The sequence below is a fragment of the Aulonocara stuartgranti genome, assembly GCF_965226115.1.
Source record: "Aulonocara stuartgranti genome assembly, chromosome: 19".
Taxonomy (NCBI): Eukaryota; Metazoa; Chordata; class Actinopteri; order Cichliformes; family Cichlidae; genus Aulonocara; species Aulonocara stuartgranti.
In genome coordinates, this window is record NC_138955.1 from 19,170,021 (window position 1) to 19,191,506 (window position 21,486).

The 21,486-nt window shown below is 41.3% G+C and overlaps 1 protein-coding gene across 1 annotated transcript; it reads right to left on the bottom strand.

The window, feature by feature from the left end:
* Positions 1-2,455: 2,455 nt before the first annotated feature.
* maco1b (macoilin 1b) lies at positions 2,456-21,390 on the bottom strand. The gene is made up of 11 exons (XM_082517171.1): positions 21,063-21,390; positions 18,772-18,913; positions 16,004-16,130; positions 14,588-14,711; positions 11,792-11,970; positions 8,068-8,611; positions 6,970-7,128; positions 6,240-6,422; positions 6,024-6,144; positions 4,433-4,607; positions 2,456-4,345 (listed from the first exon to the last, which is right to left on the bottom strand). The coding sequence occupies exons 1-11, from the start codon at positions 21,140-21,142 to the stop codon at positions 4,143-4,145; spliced, it is 2,037 nt and encodes a 678-aa protein (XP_082373297.1). The 5' UTR covers positions 21,143-21,390; the 3' UTR covers positions 2,456-4,142.
* Positions 21,391-21,486: the final 96 nt, after the last annotated feature.

Genomic DNA, 21,486 nt, shown 5'->3' on the forward strand with positions numbered 1-21,486 from the left:
GCAATGGGACAAAGAGTGACTGTAAACTGAAGCATGCAGCACGAAGCCTGGCTTTTAAGGAAGCAGCAGTACTAGTTGGAGAAGAAAGATCAGAGAGTTTCTGCCAGAGGAGAGAGAAGACGCATGTTTTGGTTCTTCACTCTGAAGGTGAGTATAAGAGCCAAAACACACACAGTTTAATTATACATGAGGACAAACACAAGTAAGCAACCCTCAGAGCAAGCATGGGAGTGTTTCTGCTGCAAGCTCACCAAAGCTTCAGTGATCGTCTGCAAAAATAATCTTTTTCTAATCCTTTAGGGTGAAAGTGTTTTCAATCAAGAAAAAAAATGTCAAACCGAGTAACTCAAGAGAAGCTTTATCTGCATTTTATCTTATTTATGCCTCCTTCCCTTCAAACGGGAGGATTAACTGTAGATTTCAGATGCTTAATGGCACTGTGGGCAATTTCTAATGATCATAATTTGCCAGTTCCACGTTTGACCCTGTTAAACAGGAAGTGGAAGAGCATGGAGCAGATGGGTTTAAAAACAGATTTATTACCAATCTAAGCACAGTTAGTCTCAATGCACGGGTTGATCAAACATATCTCAGGAAGCTTGGCACGTGACACTTCCTGAGAGGGCGTCTGTTTGAAATTAGGGGTGCTTGACATTGACAGCGGGAATCTTAACCCCCACAAACCTCAGGAAGTGTCATTCCTGATCTGAATGAACTTCCAGGGCCAAAGGTCAGGAAAGCAAAGGCATCCCTCACGTGTCCATATTTAGGTAGAGAAACGACTCATCCAGTCCTGCAAGAAATGATCATTTTAATGACCAGCTTTTCCCTCTTTTTGTGGCCAAAGAATGTCCATCTCAAATTATTACCATAAATAAGCATAAATAATAATAACCAACTCTTTTATCAGAATAAAATGTGATTTATGGTCTTAAAAAGAGGGGAATATAATGATTATTTGCAGAGTGAATGAGCAGAACTCGTGTGGAGAGAAGTGATCACTGATCAGACTGACACTGCCTTCTAGTGGTAAAAGGGAGATGGTGCATTTGGGCAAACTCCAAAATAACAAAGGAGCCACAGCAAGTTTTTACACTGATCTCTCAGCCTTCCGTTTTCTGTTTATTAAATCAAACGCTGCCGTGTTGGTTTGAGATCATGTAACTGAAGAATTTGCCGTTCCTTTCCTTTGAGAAACTCGGGTTGCTTTGGCTCATCACCCGTTCACACTGGCAGACATACATGTGCATGAGCAGCTTTTCTCCTTTTTCATATAACTCTGGTACAAGTTCATCTTTGTTTCATCCCTCCAAATGTTCTTGTTCTGAACTGTTTAGGATTTTCTTTTCCTGGCAAAGTTTAATCTGTTCTTCGTGTTTGTCAGTGTAACCAGTGGTTTGCACTTTTGTTTTTTCCCCCCATTCATGAAGGTATCTTTTGACTGTCCACTTTGACAATGATGCAACTACAACATGTTTGTCTTTACCAAGGAAAGAATTCTGTGATCACGCACTTTAGTTTTCTTCTTCTTTCTTTCGTCTTCCCATATGGAAAAGAAAAAGTAAAAACTTACATGATTTACTCATGAAAGTGGCCACTTTCTCATTACTTTCATATATTCTTTTAGTAAGTATCCAAAACATACAAGTTTCATTATATAATTTTTCAAGGTATCTTATATCTGTTTTCACTCTTGTATGCTTTTCATACAAGTTTCGCACAAGACAGATACAAACTTTATAAGATTTATATATATATCTTTTCCATATGGGTTATCTGAGTTGGTCAGTGCATTCAGACTCTTAAATTGGTCCTTTCTGTAGTTCTTCCTCTCATGTTGGCCTCTCTCACTTGCGCTGATCTCTTTGGATGTCATAGTGAGAATTCAAGTGACCTGGAATCGACTCCCGATCATTTTATCTGCTTAATTTGTCATGAAATGACAAAACTGAACTCCCCTCTCTGTCAGACCCCCGTCAGTCTAATGCCTGATCCTCTGAAAAATGGGGGACTGTATATAATGTCTGTGATTCCTGAACAGTTTATGCAAAACTTTAATTAAACCCCTTAAAGCTGAAGTTTGCACTTAAATCACATCTTGATTGTTTGGTTTAAAATCCACTGTGGTGATGTAACAGAGGCAAAACTACAAAAAAAAAAAAAAAAGCTCCAAATATTTTTTGTGCAGATTGCTGTGAGTTCGACTAAGAGGGTGAAAGTGTACACCTTTAAAAAGCTGCATGGACCCTCAGAGAGATTTTATTTATTTTTTTTTTTTAAACAAATACGCAAACTGATGAAACTGAGGCAAAGTGCGCCTGAAGAGCACACAGCAGCTTCGAGGTTTAATATTTTAAACATCGAGAGATCGAGCCGAGGGAAACTGACATCAAAGCTGTCAGGTTGGTTTTACCTCTGCAAACACGTTAAATTAACAACACCAAGAAGAGAGAAGTCAGTTTGCAAGAAAAAAAAAGTTTATTTCTTGTAAACCTCACAGAGCGAGAGCGCAGCCAAGGTCAGACCTGGAGGAGGGGTAGAGAGGGAGGGTGGGGGGCAACCGAACTGTGACTTTGGGCAAAGAAAACAAAAACAAAATCTATTCTTTCCACATTCAGCTGAACAAACAACCAACTAAAATGTAAATTTGTCACAACATTTTCCAAGAAGCCAATGACAGCAATCTGAGCGAGTGAGAAAAGAAAGAAAAAACAAGCGTCTCCATACACAGTAAGGTGAAAACCACACGCACAACAATGACGGTGAAACCACATCAGACTCGAGAACTTCCTTCTCTCCCTGCGGGAAAACTGCGAGAAGAGTAGAAACAGGAGGAAAAGAAAAAGCAGCCACTCGCCAGATGCTGCAAATACGGTGACATTCACGAACTTCTAGTCCCTTACTGTCAACTATACACCTTCCTCTACTACACCACAGGTCACCACTGCCCATAGACTCCTTAACAGAAACCGCTGTTAAAGTGTTAGCCAATGCATTCACAGTACATTCTTCAACACAGGAATTCCAGTCTTGGCACACAAACCAAAGTGGAAGTTAATTAAATTAACTCAACTCCTTTTTTTACATTTTTTTTTTTTTTTTACATTGCACAGTCCATCTTTACAGTTTTCCCTTTCAAACAGCAACGTGTGCTTTCCACAGTGAGAAAAGAAAAGAGGGGGGCAGCAGCTAAACCAAAGCATTTGGGGGTTCGTCTGTCAGAGTGACTCGAATATGTTGCTGTCAAACATATCTGATTGATTTTATTACAAGGCTGCCGTCCAGAGAGCACAACGATCAACAAATCTGTGTTTTTAGTCCCACTAAACTGATCTCTTCCAGCTTAGCCAGATGCTTCAACGCATTCGGAAGGTTCGGGCAGCATCTCATTAAACTCATGTCCTCAAGGCACTGTGATCATGAATCGTGATGCAGGATTATGCAGAGCAGTGGAAAGCAGACTTGTTTCTGCAACTGGGTGTGGGAATGAAGAGGGAAAACCAAACTGCTGTCACTTTTTACCCCCTTTCAAACAAAAAACAAAGAACAAATCCAGTTTAGACAGCTTAAAAACTGTTTACCGCCAGCACATCCCCAACGCAGCTTAGAGCAGGGTCAATTTGGTGTCCAAATTGTTTTTTCTTTTTAAATAAAAGAGGTCGAGTTGGTGTCATGAGTGCATTACATTCCTCTGATGCTATCTCGGGAGAACAGCTGTTAAAATTAATTTGGATTACAAGTCAGGCTGTAGAATCAAGGAGGGCTCCGTTTTCCAGTTTGTGGAGGGAATGATAAACCCAAAAAGAAAAGAAAAATACAGCAACTGCTCCCCGGAGGTGAGGAGTGAGAGCGATCCTCGATTCTGTGAGGTTTCACTAGACACTTAAAAGAAAAACTGGGGCTTCCTAGCTGATGTGGGATTTTCAAGTTTGTTTGTTTTTTAAGTTTTCTTTTGTTTTAACTACAACAAATACAGTCACACAATACAACATCCTTCTGACCTGGCAAGGAGAGAACCAAACCAAAAAAAACCCAAACAAAAACAAACAAAAAAACCCTCAGGTTCTCAGCCACGAGGTTGCGGGCCTGCAGGAGCAGTAAAAAGGACAGGAAGATGGATGGCGAGGTGGAGGGGGGGGGGTTCACTTTTTGAGAGGCTGGTAAACGGAGGCGTTGGGGTCCAGGCTGGAGGGATTGGTGTCCATAAACTTTGAGGAGTAGTGGGGGGCCACGGGGGTCATGCTGCTGGTGTCGGCTGTGTAGGAGATGCTGGGCATGACGGCCATCACTTCTGCTATCTTCTGCTTCAGGTCTTTGATCTCCTGGTCCTTCTGCAGGATCTGACCTGAAAACAGATTTTAACAAGTCAGCCTGAGACATTTAAAACAAAAACAAAAAAGAACAACTCTGAGGACTGTGAACTTTTGTGAACCTTGTGCGATCTCCAGCTGCCTCTTGGCGTCCCCGAGTGCAGAGAAGAGGTCCAGTTTGATCCTGGTCTCTGCACTCAGGCTGTTCTCCAGGTGCTGGGTCTTGTCCTGCATGGCTGACAGCGCTGACATCAGCACCTCTGTGTCTTTTTCGTTTTCTTTATATTTATGAAGCTCCTAAAAGATGGACAGGGAAACAGTGGGGGTCAGGAGGGGAGTGTGTTTGCAGAAAGGGTCAGCAGTTTGGAGGTTTTTCACACCTGATATTCCAGCAGCTTTTTTTGTGGGACAACTGAAAAGATCCAACAAGTCACTTTGTTATGTTAATTCCAACACAGCTCAATGGATGTTTGCGAGGAGGCACACTTAGGCTACGTCCACACTAGCCCGGGTAGATTTGAAAACTGTTTTCGTCTGAAAATGCTCCACGTTTTCACACAGTTGCGCGTCCACATTGAAACGGGTGAAAATGCTTACGTTCCAGTACTGCGCATGCGTGAAACACAAGAAGATTCGACCTGCCTCATTTCTGTCTGCCGTTTATTTACTTTCCGGCTCTTTGAAACGTCGTGGCAAAATGTTGAGGAAAAGCACCGAGTTTTTTTAAATGGACTAATAATGAGGTGGAGTTGTTGCTGCGAGTAACACAAAAGTACAAAGTTGCAAAAGCGAGACAGAGTTGAAGAATTTGAAGAAAAGCTATCTGAAGCATGTACAGACTGATATTAGTCTTTAATAGGGCTGTCAAAATTGAGAGCAAACAAAACAACTGCTGTATAATGCCCTCCGCTATCTTAGTTTCATTGGTCACATGGCTGCATCATATGACTAACATGCGTCATCGTTTTAGAAAGTCTGCGTTTTCACTGTCCACACTGCAATGTGAAAGCACCGTTTTCAAATGCATGCGTTTTCAGGAGCGCTTTGAAAACGCTGCGTTTTCCATCAGCGAAAACACAGTCTCAGTGTGGATGGGAGGCCAAAACGATAACGCATATATGTGGACTTTATTATAACTTTATTATAGATTTAACAGACCAGGCTAGTATTTCTGCTGCAGTCTTTTATCACCCTGACACTCAGAAACATCTAAAACTTTATAATTTCATCCTGCACAAAATCTCTTGATGCATTCTCAATCATCCAGTAAAGTAAATCTCCAAAAGTTGATTCTGTTCATCTGGACGTAGCGTTTTGTGGGAGAAACGTTTAGTCACTCATCTAAGTGACGTCTTCAGTCTAGGCTGACTGCAGTTTTCCCCAACCTTATAAACAGTACATTTGCATAATGACTGAAACCAGCCCACTGAAGGAACAATGAGATGAGTGACGAAACGTTTCTCCCACAAAACGCTACGTCCAGATGAACAGAATCAACTTTTGGAGATTCTGCACAAAGTGCTTCATCATGACAGACGTTACATTTTGCTTCCTCACTTCCACTTTCCTGTCGCACTTTTCAATGATGGCTGCTACCAGACCCAAAGCAGAAGTGGCCGTGCACACAAGACTGTAAAAAGAAGCATGTGAAAAGACCCAAGCCTCTGATGGACTCATACGTCAAACCAAACAGTGAATTTCTCAAACCTGTACCTGCACTTTTAACTCAAGCTCTCGGATCTGGTCCTCCTTTAGCTTGATGTCCATTGTTAATTTCTTGCACTCCGTTTCTAATTCGGTGATCCGCCGCCGTAGCGTGTCTGTGCACTCCCCTCTGAGAGCAATGGGAAACACAAAGAATGGTGAATGACCCTCGAGGCCCACAGCAAACCACAAGTAACAGAGCTGGTGAGCCAGATGTGTACACACCTGGATGCTGCTGCTAGTGCTACTGCTCTGGCTGCTGTGGCCTCCTCTAACTTCTTTCTCTTCTTCTCCTCTGAGAGCTGCTTCTCGGCGGCAGCTCGGGCCTCCTGCTCCACTTTGAGCCTCTTCTCCAGTTGGCCCACTGTCTGTTTGTCCTTCTGCTTTGCCTGCACAGCATTATGGAGCCTACAGGAGCACAAAAGCCACAGAGCAGCTTGTTAGCACAACAGGAAGTGAGACCCTAAGGTAAATGGTAAATGGACTGGTTCTTATATAGTGCTTTTCTACACTTCTGAGCACTCAAAGCGCTTTACACAACTTGTGCATTCACCCATTAATAAAAGCGCATTTTCTTAGTGCTTTCTAACTAACATTCACACACACATTCATACTCCGATGGATGCATCGGAGAGCAATTTGGGGTTCGTATCTTGCCCAAAGATATTTGGCATGCAGACTGGGGGAAGCCAGGAACCACCAGCCTTCCGATCAGTAGATGAGCTGCTCTACTGCCTGAGCTACAGCCACCCAGGACGTCTGGAAGGCAAACCTCAGAGGCAACCCTACCAAACATTTACTGTAGATTTTTAGGGGACTTTTATTTTTATTATTATTTTATTAGACAAAACCTAAAGTTCTCGATGCAAACCCCCACCGCGCTCCTTCACCCAGTTGTTTTCTTTATGTTTGTTTGTTTTTAACTCTCCTCCACGATGGCAGCAGCACCACTCACTTGTTCTGCAGCAGTTCGTTCTCCTGCCGCAGTTGGCCCAGCTCGGTGCGTATCGAGCGCTCGGCGCTGCCCAGTGAGCCGATCTGGCTGCGCAGGTCCTGCTCCACCTGCCGGCTGGCCTGTAGGTCCGCCTTCAGCTTCTTGACATCCTGCTCCAGTCTGTCCCGGGCAGGAGCATGACAAGAGGTGAGAAACACACAGAGGTCACGAGAAGGAAACACAACAAAAATCAAAGTTTGAGAAGCACAGCAACATTTAAATTCAGGTGCAGTTAAAGCCACAGCAATAATAAAATCAAGATGATTGAGGAAAAAAAAACATTTGAGAAACCCTGCCCTCTATCTGTGACTTTTATTTTTCTCATTCCTTTACACAAGGGAACTTCTCTCTAAAACCTCTGACTCTCCTCCTAAGTGAATGAAGAAGGCGGGTTTCTTTTAGTCAGTGGGAAGAATAAAACGAGGGTCAGATGTCTGATGAGGAGAAAAGAACAGGACAGTTCAACAAACGTGCAACGTTTTGAAAAGTGGCCTTAACTCGTAATCATCGTGAATAAAATTTTTGCCATTTTCAAACTATTTTACATGAAACCATGGATCACAGGGAGATGTGTTAATATCAGCAAACCAGTAAAAAATCATTTTAAAAATTATACAAAACAAGCAAAAAATAAATAAATAAATAAAATATAGTCAGGTCCGTGAATAACTGGTAAAATAAAGTTTTCTTCTGTACACCATCTCAGTGAATGCTAAATGAAAAAAGCAGGAAGTTACTGCATATGTACACAAATGTTAATAATCTGTAAACAGTTAATTTGATGCTTTTGTTAAATCCCTTAAATTAAAGTTCGAGCTCGGCACTTCGATCCCAGTTCTGCCTCTGGAGATAAAAATCAGTTAGTTGCTAAACTTTTTACGAGACAACCTTCCCTGATTAATGTTCTGGAGGCTAAAACTGAACTCGGCTGAAATAAACCTCATAAGCCGCTTTCCCTCAGTGTCGGGCGAAATCCTTAAAAGAAGCTTCACTCCTGATATCGCTGATGAGGTCAGAACGGTGCATTTATGAATATAAACCATGTCTGTGTCTTCTTACCGAACCAGTGCTTCCGGCTTGCTGAGCTGGTTGTTGGGGATGCAGTTGTCGGTGGGGTCCCTGTGGGAGCCGCCCGACGTTCCTTTCATCAGTAGCTTGTGCTTCTTCTCGTTCTTCCCCGCAAACGACGACGTGGGCGTGGGGACGCTGCCGTTGGTGGTGCTGTGGCCGCGGGGCGAGGAGTTAAGCGCCGCAGTGTTGCTGCTGGCATTTTTGCAATTTTTGGAGGACGACGATGAGGAAGAAGAAGAGGAGGAGGAATTGTTGTCCTCTTTAAGGAGCAGGTTCTCTGTACTGCCCAGCTCTGTGTTCAGTCTCTTGTTATTCATATGGTTCTCCATATACTCCATCTCCTGGAGTTTAGAGTCCACTGATGATGGCAGGATGCTGTTATGCTGTTTTTTAGCTTCCCCTCGTCCCTCTTTCCCTTTTTCTCTATATTCTAGCTCCGGCAGTTGTGCCAATGTCTTTTTATTGACTGGGGCGCCATTCTGTGACACTGGAGGTGTGTCCACTTCAGATATACCTTTAGCTGCCGTCGCCGCTGTGGGAGCACAGAAACACAGCAATGTTTATGTGAATATTCATGTGTATTAGAGGTGTGATGGTACGTAAATCACAACACGTTAACCCTCAGGGGTCAAGGGTAGAAATACTTTTGATTTTATCTTCATATTTAACCTATAAACCCATTTACCTTGCTGTGTGAGAGACTTTGGACTATTTCGACAGACTGTATTAACACAATGGACCGAAAATGGCACAAAAAACGAAATTTTTTTTTTTTTTTTACTGTGAAAACCACAAACATGTTTAGTGAACTAAACCTGACTTTAAATGCAAATATACAATGTAAACTTCAAATATATGTACAAACCTGGCTAACGGTTAGCTAAAGTTAACTACAACAATTTACATTCAAATTCAGTCAGTTCTTTCAACTACTTACAAAACAATCAGGTAAGGCTGTTCGACATAACGATATATATCGGATGACGATATGAAAACGTCTGTCATTTCCTAGTTTGCCTCGTGGTGTAGCAAAATAAACTGTTTACAGCATCGTTTTGATGGTCACTGTAGAATTTCTTAAACTTCTATCTTTGTCTTATATTTAAAATAACCACACTACGGACGGACAAGCGACTGTTTTTATGCGTTGTCGTTAGCAACAACGACGGTAAAACCATCGCTTGGCTCCGCCATCCGCTTGTTTATTTTCCACATAAATTTTTCAAAATAAAGCTGAAGATTCTGTTGAGATTTTTCAAAATAAACTGAATCACGTGAAATAGTATGCAGAGTATTTACGGGCGAGAAGCTAAAAAGAGCCGTCAGGTGCTAGAAAATAAACCTTAGAGCGGGCTTTTCCCCGCAGCAGCACGCCGTGTAAAAAATGCTCACAAAGAAAGTTGCGGCAGTTTCAAATTATTTAACACTCAATTCCAGGTACACAACGCCCAGCTGAAAACACTTCACGTAAGTCGACTTGCCCGAGATTCACAGAATTTACAGAAAATATTTTATATAAAGTAAAATGTTTGTGATATATATCGTTGTCAGGACGATAAATGTCTTATATCGGGATATGAGATTTTGGTCATATCGCACAGCTCTAAAAATCAGGCGTCGCAATAAGATTCCACACATATTATTTGCACTACTCCCAAAATAATAGTTCCTGTCCACGACAAGATAGAGGGGGACATTGCAAGCCTGACACCTCCAGGGTGTATCTACTCCTGATGTCCACCTGGAGACAGCGTTTACATTTCAATCTGTCTCCAGTGGCTTTCTGGCCAGAGTCTGTGACATTCAGCAGCAGCCGCATTGTTTTGACACACAAAACAAATTTAAAAAAAAAAAAAAAGTCCACATTACACACCGACTACACACTGCAAACAATTAAATGTCACTAAACTCTCAAATCTCAAAACTCGTCTCCCTTTCACCACTATCATTCCCACAATTTTCCCCTCTTCCTCAGCAACCACATGGTGGTGTTGGCATGTAATTTTCTGATTGGTTGATGCATTTTTCACCAATAGTAAAGAGGCTATCCTTAGAAAACTGTTATACAGTTTCTTCCTGCACCAAATGAGACAGTTTTCAGGAAAAAGCTGAGTTTAAATTATTTATCGTAAGTCTGGTTTATTGGCCTATCAACAAAATGTAAAAACTGGTACATAGTTTGAAGTCTGCACTTTCAACACGTGTTTAAACAGAGTCTCAGTGAGGCTGGGTCTTGTTGATACATAATCTTAAATCTGTTACGTGATCTGGACACGCCGGCGCATCCGTCGACTCCAGAGGGTTAAAAGTCCATTTATGTCCAACAGATCGGTTTTGCTCGACCCTCGTATATTTTCACTGAGCTCTAGCTGAGTGACATGCAACGGCTACAAAAATTCAGGCAAAGTTAATAGCAGCAGTTCACCTGCATGCATGCAGATGAACATGTGTGCTCATTAAACTCTCTCAATGCTTTCATTGAAAGCCTTTATTGTTATCACAGAAGCGAGTGTTGCTGTGGTCGACCTCGTTCTTGGCACCGCCTCTTTGCTGCCTGCGTGTTTGAAACTGAACTTCTGGCCTTGACGGTTTGTACTGTAATTTGCATTAACTATGAACATACTGCACTTACTCTTTACCTGTTACATCATCATTATATAAAGTATATATGCAAGCCTCCATATGTTATATCTGAAACAGGACTTTCTGTTACACCTGTGAACACTGACAGCAGGCTCAGGTGTTTTATTTGTGAAAAAAGTGACTGTGGCTACGACCTCACATCGTTTTCACACCAGCTCCTCACACATCTGTCTAATCACACCCAATGTGGTGACTGAGTGGAAGGAGTGTTTATCTAAACTGTGAGGCAGGTGCACATGTGACCACACACTTTGGATAGAAAGGGAAGACGTACGATTTATTTGACTGAAATGATTCATGAGAAACAAATGAGAGCTTGACCAAAGCTGTGATTAGAAAGGATGTTCAAAATTATATGAAGAGGATCAAACCTCTAAAACTAAAATCAGCCTCCATGTTTCACAGCAAAAATAAAAAAAGAACTTTGTAGTCGTAGAGTGGAGCCACATTGAGCCATACAAGCTAAATCACCAGACAGACATTACATTCTTTGCTCAGAACTACCTGATAGTACCAGAGCGCCAAACACATGAACCATTAAAATGATAAAATGGAAAGTGCACTGCAAAATGGAAAAGTTGTTTTTATCTGAATGACTGAAGCACACTGTTTAAATCTAGACAAGACTTTACCTTTTCATCCATCTTTACTAATATTATAGCACTTACTATACATCTTCCAGGTGGCAGAATTCAAATAAGTAAAACTGGAACAACTACTCGGCTGCCCGTGTTCGCAATGAAGCGCAATCAAGGCGTCCACACGGGAAGTGATTAGCAGCCCAAAGACCCAACATGAAGGGACTTCAAACAACAGTGAGTGAAATAACCCCTGGGAATACAAATTTCAAGGTGAGAAACTACCAATGAAAAGGTCACCTCTGTCAGCTATCAAACAATAAACAACAAGGGAATCACGTCCTGTGTAGACCTGGAGACCTAACCACTTAAGCCATGAACAATCGAATCACTGCCTTAGGGCAGCGAGCTAACAACCACAGCATGGACGGAGTGAGAAGATAATCAAGGACATAACGAGATTTCTGCATGTGTGCAGGTTTGAATCTTACCTTCTTCGGCTTCGCGCTCTTGCCTCTGAAGCATCTGTTGCTCTGGAGGCAGAGCCTGCTGTAGAAGCTGCATGTAAAACTCATTCTCCTTCTGCACCTCCTTTTGCTTCCGGAGGCGCATTTTATAGCTTACATAGCTCTTGAAGCCGAAGCCCAACGTGACCACGGGGTAGCCGATGCTACGGAGACGAACACAAAACGCACATTCATGAGGTCACTGGGCACAGATGAAGGGTTACTACAATTTTTTACTCCAATTTTTTTTTCCAAATGAAAACAATTAAAACAGTCAAAATATGCTTATGCAGACACTAATGTACCTCCAAGTAAAATCTATGTGTGGGAAGCACTTTGTGACTTCAAAAATCTCTTTGCCAACTTCATAAAAAGGGGAAAAAAGTTCAAAAATAAATTCACACAGAAATACAAATGCAGGTATTTGGCAGAGGTGGGACCAAGTCATTGTTTTGCAAGTCTCAAGTAAGTCTCAAGTCTTTATCCTCAAGTCTCAAGTCAAGTCTCAAGTAATGTCAGGCAAGTCAGAGTCGAGTCTCAAGTCACTGGTGTAAAAGTCCGAGTCAAGTCACAAGTCTGAAACTTTGAATTTCAAGTCCTTTCGAGTCTTTAAAAAAAAAAAAAAAAAAAACGAAAAAATAATGTTGCAGTTATGCTAAATGTAAATATTAGACCATGTAATTTTAAAATCTGTGTTTTTCTCAACACATGACAAAATAGTGAACTTAGAAAATATACACAAATTGTGAAATTGCACCTCTTTAAAATGCAGCTCAATTAAACCTAGCTCCAAGAATAATTTTCACCGACAGTTCTGAGATAAGCTGCATGTTATTCTTGGATGCGGTTGTAGGACCAGCTTTAAAATCGCATGACAAAAATATCATACATATTAAAAAAAACTGTATCACCAACGTAGCCTGGACAACATTTGCTAGTTAGATGAAGTCAGCTATCTCATCTTAGCATATTTATATGCATATTTATAATTATACGGTTCTTGGAGTGAGTGCATACACTCATGAAGTTTAGTAACTTCAGGTCACTGCAACAAGCCCAGGTACAGTTTACCGACGGATGGGTGCAGGACCTTGAAATGCACCGTGTAGAACGAAAGACCATCGTACGTATCATAAGTTTACCAGTCTCACAAATTGTCGTCATAAATACACATTCCTTAACCATTTATTAATAGGACCTTTGAGCTCAACGGTAATTAATTAGTAGTGGAAATAATTTCTGGTAGCGTTACAGAAATGTAGCAGTGACAACAATATTGTATGCTGTAATCACCGCGCGGATAGAAGGCGGCTGGCTTGACCGCGGCTCACAAATGACGGCTCACTTTACCGCAGTCTGTAATCGCACTGGGCAATTAGTGATACAAAAAACCTGTTTTATCCTGTGAATAAAAGTATATGTTTTTGTCAATGTACCATAATAACAGAAGCGAAACGCAATATTGTGTCAGGACAATTCACTATTTATGCACAATAAATAAAGGAGCATAGCGCGACAATTTCTGTTCAGCGCCAGACTTGCTTGTAACCTATATCACTAATTATGTTATGAAAATGACGTATTAACTACTAAAAAACACTGACCTTCGTGTAAATGCTTGGAGCAGACTAACCTGTGAGCTGGAGTGTTCTGGGACGTTATATTTGGTCTTTGAATGGCTGCAATCCAGGCCATCCGTCGCGTCTTTGTTACTTCGGAAACATGGCTTGAACAATTTCTCTTCAACGACGTAATCCGATAACAACCGATCTCTTTACCCGTCGGCTTCCCGTGGCTGTCATGCGACCGGCTATTGCAGTTAATAATACAACGGCTTCTTGACATTTTTGTGTTTCTTTTTATCGCTGTTTAACTGATTTTAATTGAAAGCCTGCGTGCGCTAGTACCGCTTGCCACGAGTTCCCAGAATCCTTTGCGGTTCTACCCGTGAATGACGTCACATTTTCAATCTCTATATAATATGCATGTTAAATTTTATATTTGGGGTAAAATATCAAGTCTTTTCAAGTAAACCGGTTCAAGTCCAATTCAAGTCCCAAGTCATTGGTGTAAAAGTCCAAGTCAAGTCACAAGTCTTAGAACATTTTTTCAAGTCAAGTCTAAAGTCATAAAATTAATGACTCGAGTCTGACTCGAGTCCAAGTCATGTGACTCGAGTCCACACCTCTGGTATTTGGTATTCATCAGTGACAATAATAAATAAAAACAGGACCAGGATTAATTTATTTGGACCAGTCTCATATCAAAATTAGAGTCGTCAGGCTTTGTCATTTGCAGGCATTCTTTTCCTTTTTCATCTCACATACTCACACACGGAGACACCTTACGTGACCGTAAGTTGAATAAAAGCTTCCCGAGAGTTAAACCTGACTGTCATCCTTCTACTTTCTCACTTAACTCTGACTGAACAGAACAAATTAAAAATAAGAGTCACAGGGAGCCTGCTGTCAAAGATCAGTGCAGTCCTGGAAACACCAGGAAAATGTGCAGACATCTGCATACAAAGACTCTTTAAGTGTAAGCAGATGAATCATGCTTACACGTGTAGACTTGGTCACGTGTCATGTTTAAAAGTACACAATAAGGCACATTTAGATGTATTGTGTACTTTTAAACATGATCTTAGTGGTTTTATGTACTGAATGAAGCAGTGTGAACATTATAGTTCATACGCTTATTTTTTTTCATCTTTACCTAAAAAAATATCTGTTAGCTGCGTTCAAGACAGTGAACTTAAGCTGTAACAGAACAGTGGCTCACCAGTGTGCAGCAAAAGGGCGACATAGGTCCACGTGGAAGTTCTTCAGGTCTTTGAATCTGATGGCTGCCTCGATGTACACAAAGAGTATCCATAGAGACACGGTGGGTAGACAGACCCCCCTCTCTGAAAAAGCAAAGCAGCACAAAGATGTGAGAGCATGACTCATTTACAAAGCAGTAAATATTTTTTTAAAAAAGTGCCTAAGGCGTCAACTTTTTGTATTTATTTGAGTTTAGGAGGTTTAGGAAATGCTGAAGTAGAGGCTCATGGTTCAACACAACCAGTGTTGGACGAGAAGATCAACAACCAAAGACACCATGCTGAACACTAAAGCGTCTTCCCCTCACAGCTTATTAATTTAACACTGATATCAGAACAGGACTCTGTATCTGTGGATACCTGAAGGTATCAGTATCGGATCGACCAACATCTCAGATTCTTCCACCCAAACTCTGAGACAATATCATAATTTAAGGATTCATTTACAATTTTAAACATTTTCAGAAGTGCAAAAAGCACGAACTTTTTCATAGAGAGGTGCACACGGAAAATGCATAACATGTTGGTCGGGCTTGTTGAAGAAGGAATTTCAACAACTAATCAATGTCATCAGCATGAAAATAGATGGGAATGTGTTTGTAGCATCACATTTTTATGGAAATGATGTCAGCCATTAAACCCCCCCACCCCAAGCATACAGTTTATATGTTTATGGACATGTTTGTGAATTGTTAACTGCACATAAAACAGTATAGTACAGTAAGATTTCCAACATGGGGTGGTCAGAATACAGACGGTAACCATTGTTTCAGGGGCTCTAAACACAGATTTCCCACTAGGCTGTGGAGAGCTGGGGGATATTAATACTCCTGTGATGTCCTCTCGGTCTGAATGTCACTGGTGAGTACGGCTGGAGAGCTCAGAAAGCAACTGGGAGCCAGTTTCAGTTCCCCCGCCCCAAATTGGCACTAACATTTCAATCTGACACCCGGCCTTCGGTCAGCTCAGGGGGACCCCGCTAAATCAGACTGACAACTAATCCTCAGAGGCCAGCTTGCTTACACATGGCGTGCAAAATTCTCAGAAACAACTATTTGTAAATACAACGACAGAGAGTAACCGAGAGTCGCACAACGCCTTCACACCTGCTTTTCCCCTGAAGGGACGGTTGTTTTTAAGTGGTGATAAGCGTGACTACAAAGGATGAGTTATTTTAGCAGTTCATGAGTGAATGATTTACAGCACACATTTACATCCCGAGGACAAAAAAAAAAAAAATCCCAAACAAAAGGAAAGATTGTGATAAAAATATGGTCAACCAGCATTTATTTAAAAATGGATTTAATTTTTTAAATATTACATTTAATTTTTAAACATACAAAATATCCCTAAAGGTCAACACTGCATAGCCTTACCTGTGTGCCAAACATACTGCACCCACACGTAGGTACTGGCAGCAAAGAACAGCCATTGCACTGGGATGAAGAGGAGGCAAATGATGTCCGAGGTAAACGCCACACACACAAAGAATACTGAAAAGGCCTGTTGGGCAGAGGAAAGGCGATTATTACCAACATCACAGGCAGAAGAAGAAGTGTACATTATCAGATGTTTCATTAGAGAGGCTGGTTACCAAAGTTTTCATAGTTCATTTTACTTTTTCCCATTTAATTGCTCTTTTTGTGTAATTTTATTTTTACCTTTTTGAGCCCTTTTGTCTCGCACCTTATTTATTAGGAATTCCCCAACTTGTTGGATAAGTAAAGCCTGTTACCTTAATTAAAAATGTGTCATCAGTGGTAAATGAATGACATTTTTGGTTCTTTCTTCTCTGTGAGAAGCAAACACTTCCTATCCGGCAGCACTGATAATGGCCCCGAGGCTAAACTAAAATTATGATTTCACGTTAGAATAAGGAGATTTGGGACAGAGAAGGGCCCGCAGGCCTGATGAGATCTCTGCTGTTTGTATGTGAGAGGAGCGCTCTGATCCTAAGAGGCAGCAAACAAGATTACTGATAAGAACAACATGTTGTCTTTGAGATTGTAGCAGGACTCGACTGCCTCACATCCAGGGAACTGACACTTTTATGCTGATAACCTGAAAGGCTGTTTTATTCCTCACTGCTCTCACCTGTACATCAACCCAGCTAACCACATTTTCCCATCAAGTGTCTGACACTTCTCCTGGAGTGTGGTTATGTCAGTGCTCATTTTACCATCTTTTTTATTTATATATATATATTATATATATATTATATATATATATTATATATATATATATATATATATATTATATATATATATATATATATATATTATATATATATATATATATATATATATATATATATATATATATATATATATATGAGATCTAAGGTTGTGCAATTCACACCAAAATCTACATTCAATAACAAGAATTCTCAACGCAACATTATTGTGCATTCACTTTTTTGCTATAAATCCATATAAACACTTTTCTTTAACAATCAGACTCACTCCTAAAAAAACATTTTGGCAGGTCAGCTTTAACCAAGATTGTCGGAGGAGCAAGTTTTGGTTAACAAGCTAAAGGAATGATCAGTTGTGATCTCAATACTCATCAAAATGAATGTGATTCTGATTTTTGTTTTAGCATCCCAGGTTTAATTTGCTCCAAAACATAGAGCCTGGTCATAGTTTGTGGTCTGCTGAACTTTAAAACCTGTACGAGCTCTCAGAGTTTATCACGAGTTTCTTTGGGGGATCAGAATGAATAAATATTCCTCCATAACTCACACATGGGACAAATATGACGTGCTGACCATCACAATCCGACCACCAACATCCAAATAGGAAAACTAAACACATCCCAAAAACCTGTGACAGACTCGAACTCCACCTCCTTGAACTGCAGTTTGTTGCAGCAGAACTTCAGAGAAGCATGCGAGTGGACTCAAATGTTCACATGTGGCAGGCAACATTATAAGAAGTGTGCAAAAATTCTTAAATTCGCAAAAAAAACTAGGGGTAACTTATTTTGTTTATGCTGAAACTTTTCCCTCACTCCATTCATTAGAGGTCCCCAGACACCATCACCAGGAGTCTTCCTCCAGCCAGTGGCTATGTTCAAAGGCAGTCATGTTTTCAGTGTGAAAAGCTTCTTCTCCATCAAGCACTGATCAGGTTTCTCAGAAAAATGTTTGGCATCACTGTCAGTGTTACAACACAGTAAAAATAAATAGAGTGCCCTTATGTTTTCTAATATCCCTCTACTACACACTGTCCATTATGTTGTAATGAATTCAAACACTCTTCCACAATTAAAACTCATTTAATTCACTAACAGATAAATCATGTGATTAAGAGCTGGTCTCAAGGGGAAATGCAAAAGTAAAAGTGAAGCCATTTCTGATCTGGATAGCTATGCGCTGCCAAATGAATCGGGCAATATGACCAACTGGATAGCACAGTGAGTCTCCTGCTGAGTCCAGCTGGATGAGCGGTTTCTTGTTTTCGTTTATCCTCCCACAATGAACGACTACTGTCCAATACGGTGGAGTTGGAGTCTGTCACAGGGTGAGAGTCCCTGCCGACCACTGCTAGCTTTCCAAAAAAAGAGCGTCGGTTTTGTCAACTAGTGAATCGATACTATGCCATCTAAGATGGTTGAAAATACACAAACAAAAACAGACAATTCACTGAGAGACTGAGACTATATCAGTGAGACCATGTGCAGGAAGCACTCACCTGTGTTTATAAATATGAAATATTACACTGAGCTATCTTTACACAGTGATGCAGGTCCGAGTTAGCGACACAGGCTAAATACTCCAGTGACTTCAGTTCTATCATATCTATAGGTATGGCCCTGTATTCGCACACATCAGTGAACTGAACAAAGGATTCTGGTTCCCCAGAAGTTTGGATTAAAAAATATACGAAGTCAGGCCTTTGCAGTAGCTGTTCATTAACTACAGAGGAAATTGCCCCTACATATGAGGCCCCCTCCATCATAAGACCCTACTAAAACCTGACTGAACACCCATTTTTGAAAAATTCTGATTACTTTTTATCTATGTTACTTTTTTTTTTAATGTGTGGTACTGTTTTATTCTTTTGGCTGCAAATCAGACTATGTAAATTCTGTGCATCTTTTCAGTTGTTCAGTGTGTAGTCCATACTTTAAGTCATCTACTCACCAGCCCCTGGTATCTAAAGGAGTCGTACACGCTCCGGATGAAGAGCCAGAATGGCCAGAGGTACTCAAACCTGAACTCAAGTACAAAATCTGCCAGTAGCACCAGTGCCCAGACCACCAGGAACTTCAGGTACAGGAAGGTACTAGAAATACATTTACAAACAAAAACAAAAAACCCTGAATGACAGAAAACTGTTTTCCAACACAAACACACAAGAAAATTTAAGAGTCTAGACTGGTAATGACATTTGTTGCAGCGTAGATTTTCTCAAGCAAGTATTTCCATAAATGCACAAAAAGCAATTATGAGTTTATAGTTATTAGTTCACATCAGATGCACTCAATAATAGTGAGAATAAAAACTGTGAGGAGGTACAACTGCTCACTTTCTTGTTTGAACAAAAACCACCAGAAGCACAAAAAAAAAAGCCTGACTAAAGCTTCCTATCTCATGGCTTCAGATGGACAACAGTGCCAAGCAATTTAAAAGAGGCACTTGGAAACCAAATCTCTCTTCTGCCTGCTGTGACAGAGCAAAGAACCTGAACCCCAGGCAGCAAGAACATGTGTTTGATTGTGGGAAAATATAGCCAAAAAAAAAAAAAAAAAACCTTGATAGTGCCTACATGTGAAAATATAGTACTGAGCAAAAGTCTAGAGCCATCCCTTCCGGATTTATATTTTGCTAGGAAAATGGGAAAGAAGTGTAGCAATTTATTCTTCAACACAGCCTGGACGCTCTTCAAGAAATCCCTGCAATTTCTTAAAGCAGCCCTCAGAAATAGTTTTCCAGGCTTCCTGGAGGAAAATCAAAGCTCTTCTCTGGATGTTGGCTCCCTTGTGTTCTGTTGTCTCTCATAAGACAATCCCACCATGCTTCAATCATGTGGAGGTCCAGGTTCTGGCGAAGCCAATCCATGACTGCCCTGGTACACTTTTACTGGATGGGCAGTCTGTCAGGGATAACTGTCATCCTGAGAAATGAAGCTGTTGCCACTGATCTTAAGTACAGTTCTAGTGTAATTTGGCATATCTCAGCCTTTTTGCCCCATTTTTCTTCCTTAAGAATGGCTTCTTGGCAGCCACCCTTCCACTGACAGCATTTCTGACAAGGCTTCAGCCAACATTAAACGATCAACTGAAGGACCAGATGCAGCTCTCGGGACTGCATCTGGTCTGCATCTCATGCTTCTTTACAATTTAATTTTTCTTTTTGCCAGTTGTCTGTAGACACAACACTGGTTCAGTTAGGTAGCTATTTTTTTCTTGAAGGATTCATAGGTCAAGATTGGAAGGCATTCCTCTGAACACGGTCAAGTAGAAGGACTGGACTGAAAACGTGGGGAAAAAAAACAAAAAAATATAGCCAAAGTGCAAAATGTTTTTAAACTAAGTTCAGAAAGCCTGGAGAACTATTACAAGTACATCTGGCTCCTTGGACGCAAAAAAAACATGAGGAGTGGCTCAAGACTTTTGTTTTGCCTTGGGCACAAGAAGTTGGAAGACGATTTCTCTGCTGACAAAGACTGTAGGAGAATGAAGTAAGATGTGTACCTGGAGCTGAAGATTTGGATATGACATCGGTGCCACACTGCAGCAGGGATATAAACACTGCTCTAACCTCTTGCTGCTTTTATCCTGCATTTGCTAGAGACCCAGAAAGTGGCCCACTGGGGGTGCTCTGATGTCGGGGGGAGGCACCTGTTCAATAATTCAAACATTGCCCCACATTTCCAGGTCCTCATGCCACGTGTGTAAACTAAATGGCCTTTAACGTTAATATGTATGAAGCCACACACAGCTGGAGACTGGAAGCACAGCCAAGCCACTGAGAGCTGTTAAAAGCGAGTGACAGCAGCCTTATCGACACGTTTGTGGTTAATGTTACACCACTGTCGTTGAGGCTCATGTGATGATGTTGGCAATAATAAGCTGGTGGACCTGCTAACAGCGAAGCAGCTAACTTTGGCACCTTCAGCCAGTGACAGCTGACTCTGGCGCACAGTTAACACCCGGGATTCTTTAGTTATCATGAAAAAGTCAGCTGCAGTGTAATTCAATTAGTAACTGTGCTATGGAGCCGGAGTCAAAGCTCAAAACAGGCTGTTTTGGGGCCTAGCGCTATAGTTAGCTTACATGCTAGTGTAGCATATAACGAAAACATACTAGAGCTAGCTGCCTGGCTAGGTTAACAGGCTGTCAAGAAGTGGCAGCAGCTGTGAGGTTAGGGAGGCGTATTAACGCAAACAACCCATTCATTTCCCTTCGTTGAGCAGGCTCCGTGTAAGTTACCTGCCGTATATCCCCTCGGTGATTCGGTTCCGTTTTAACGGCCGTCGGAGTTTGCTGCAGTCCGCATTGCGCCGCTTCATCCTCCTCCACTTGGCTTTGGCCTTCGAGTACCCGCCGTAATCTTATCCAGTTTTCTTGCGTGTGCGGACAGAGATAATAAATAAAGGTGCTTGTGATATATATCGCTGTTGTTATTATTTTTTTCCCCCACTTGAAACAAAGAAATAAATAAATGACTATTCGGGGAACCTCCTCTTTTCTGTTAGCGCAGGCTCAATAAGCCCAGAGCGCGTTGTGTTTTACCTAGTGTGGCTGTCAGACGGCCGGTGCGACCAATCACCGTTTCCGTCAAGGACTCCTTTTTTGACAGACACACAGAAGAGCCAATCACTGCCCTCAGTGGCTGCTCACTGAGCGCTCATCA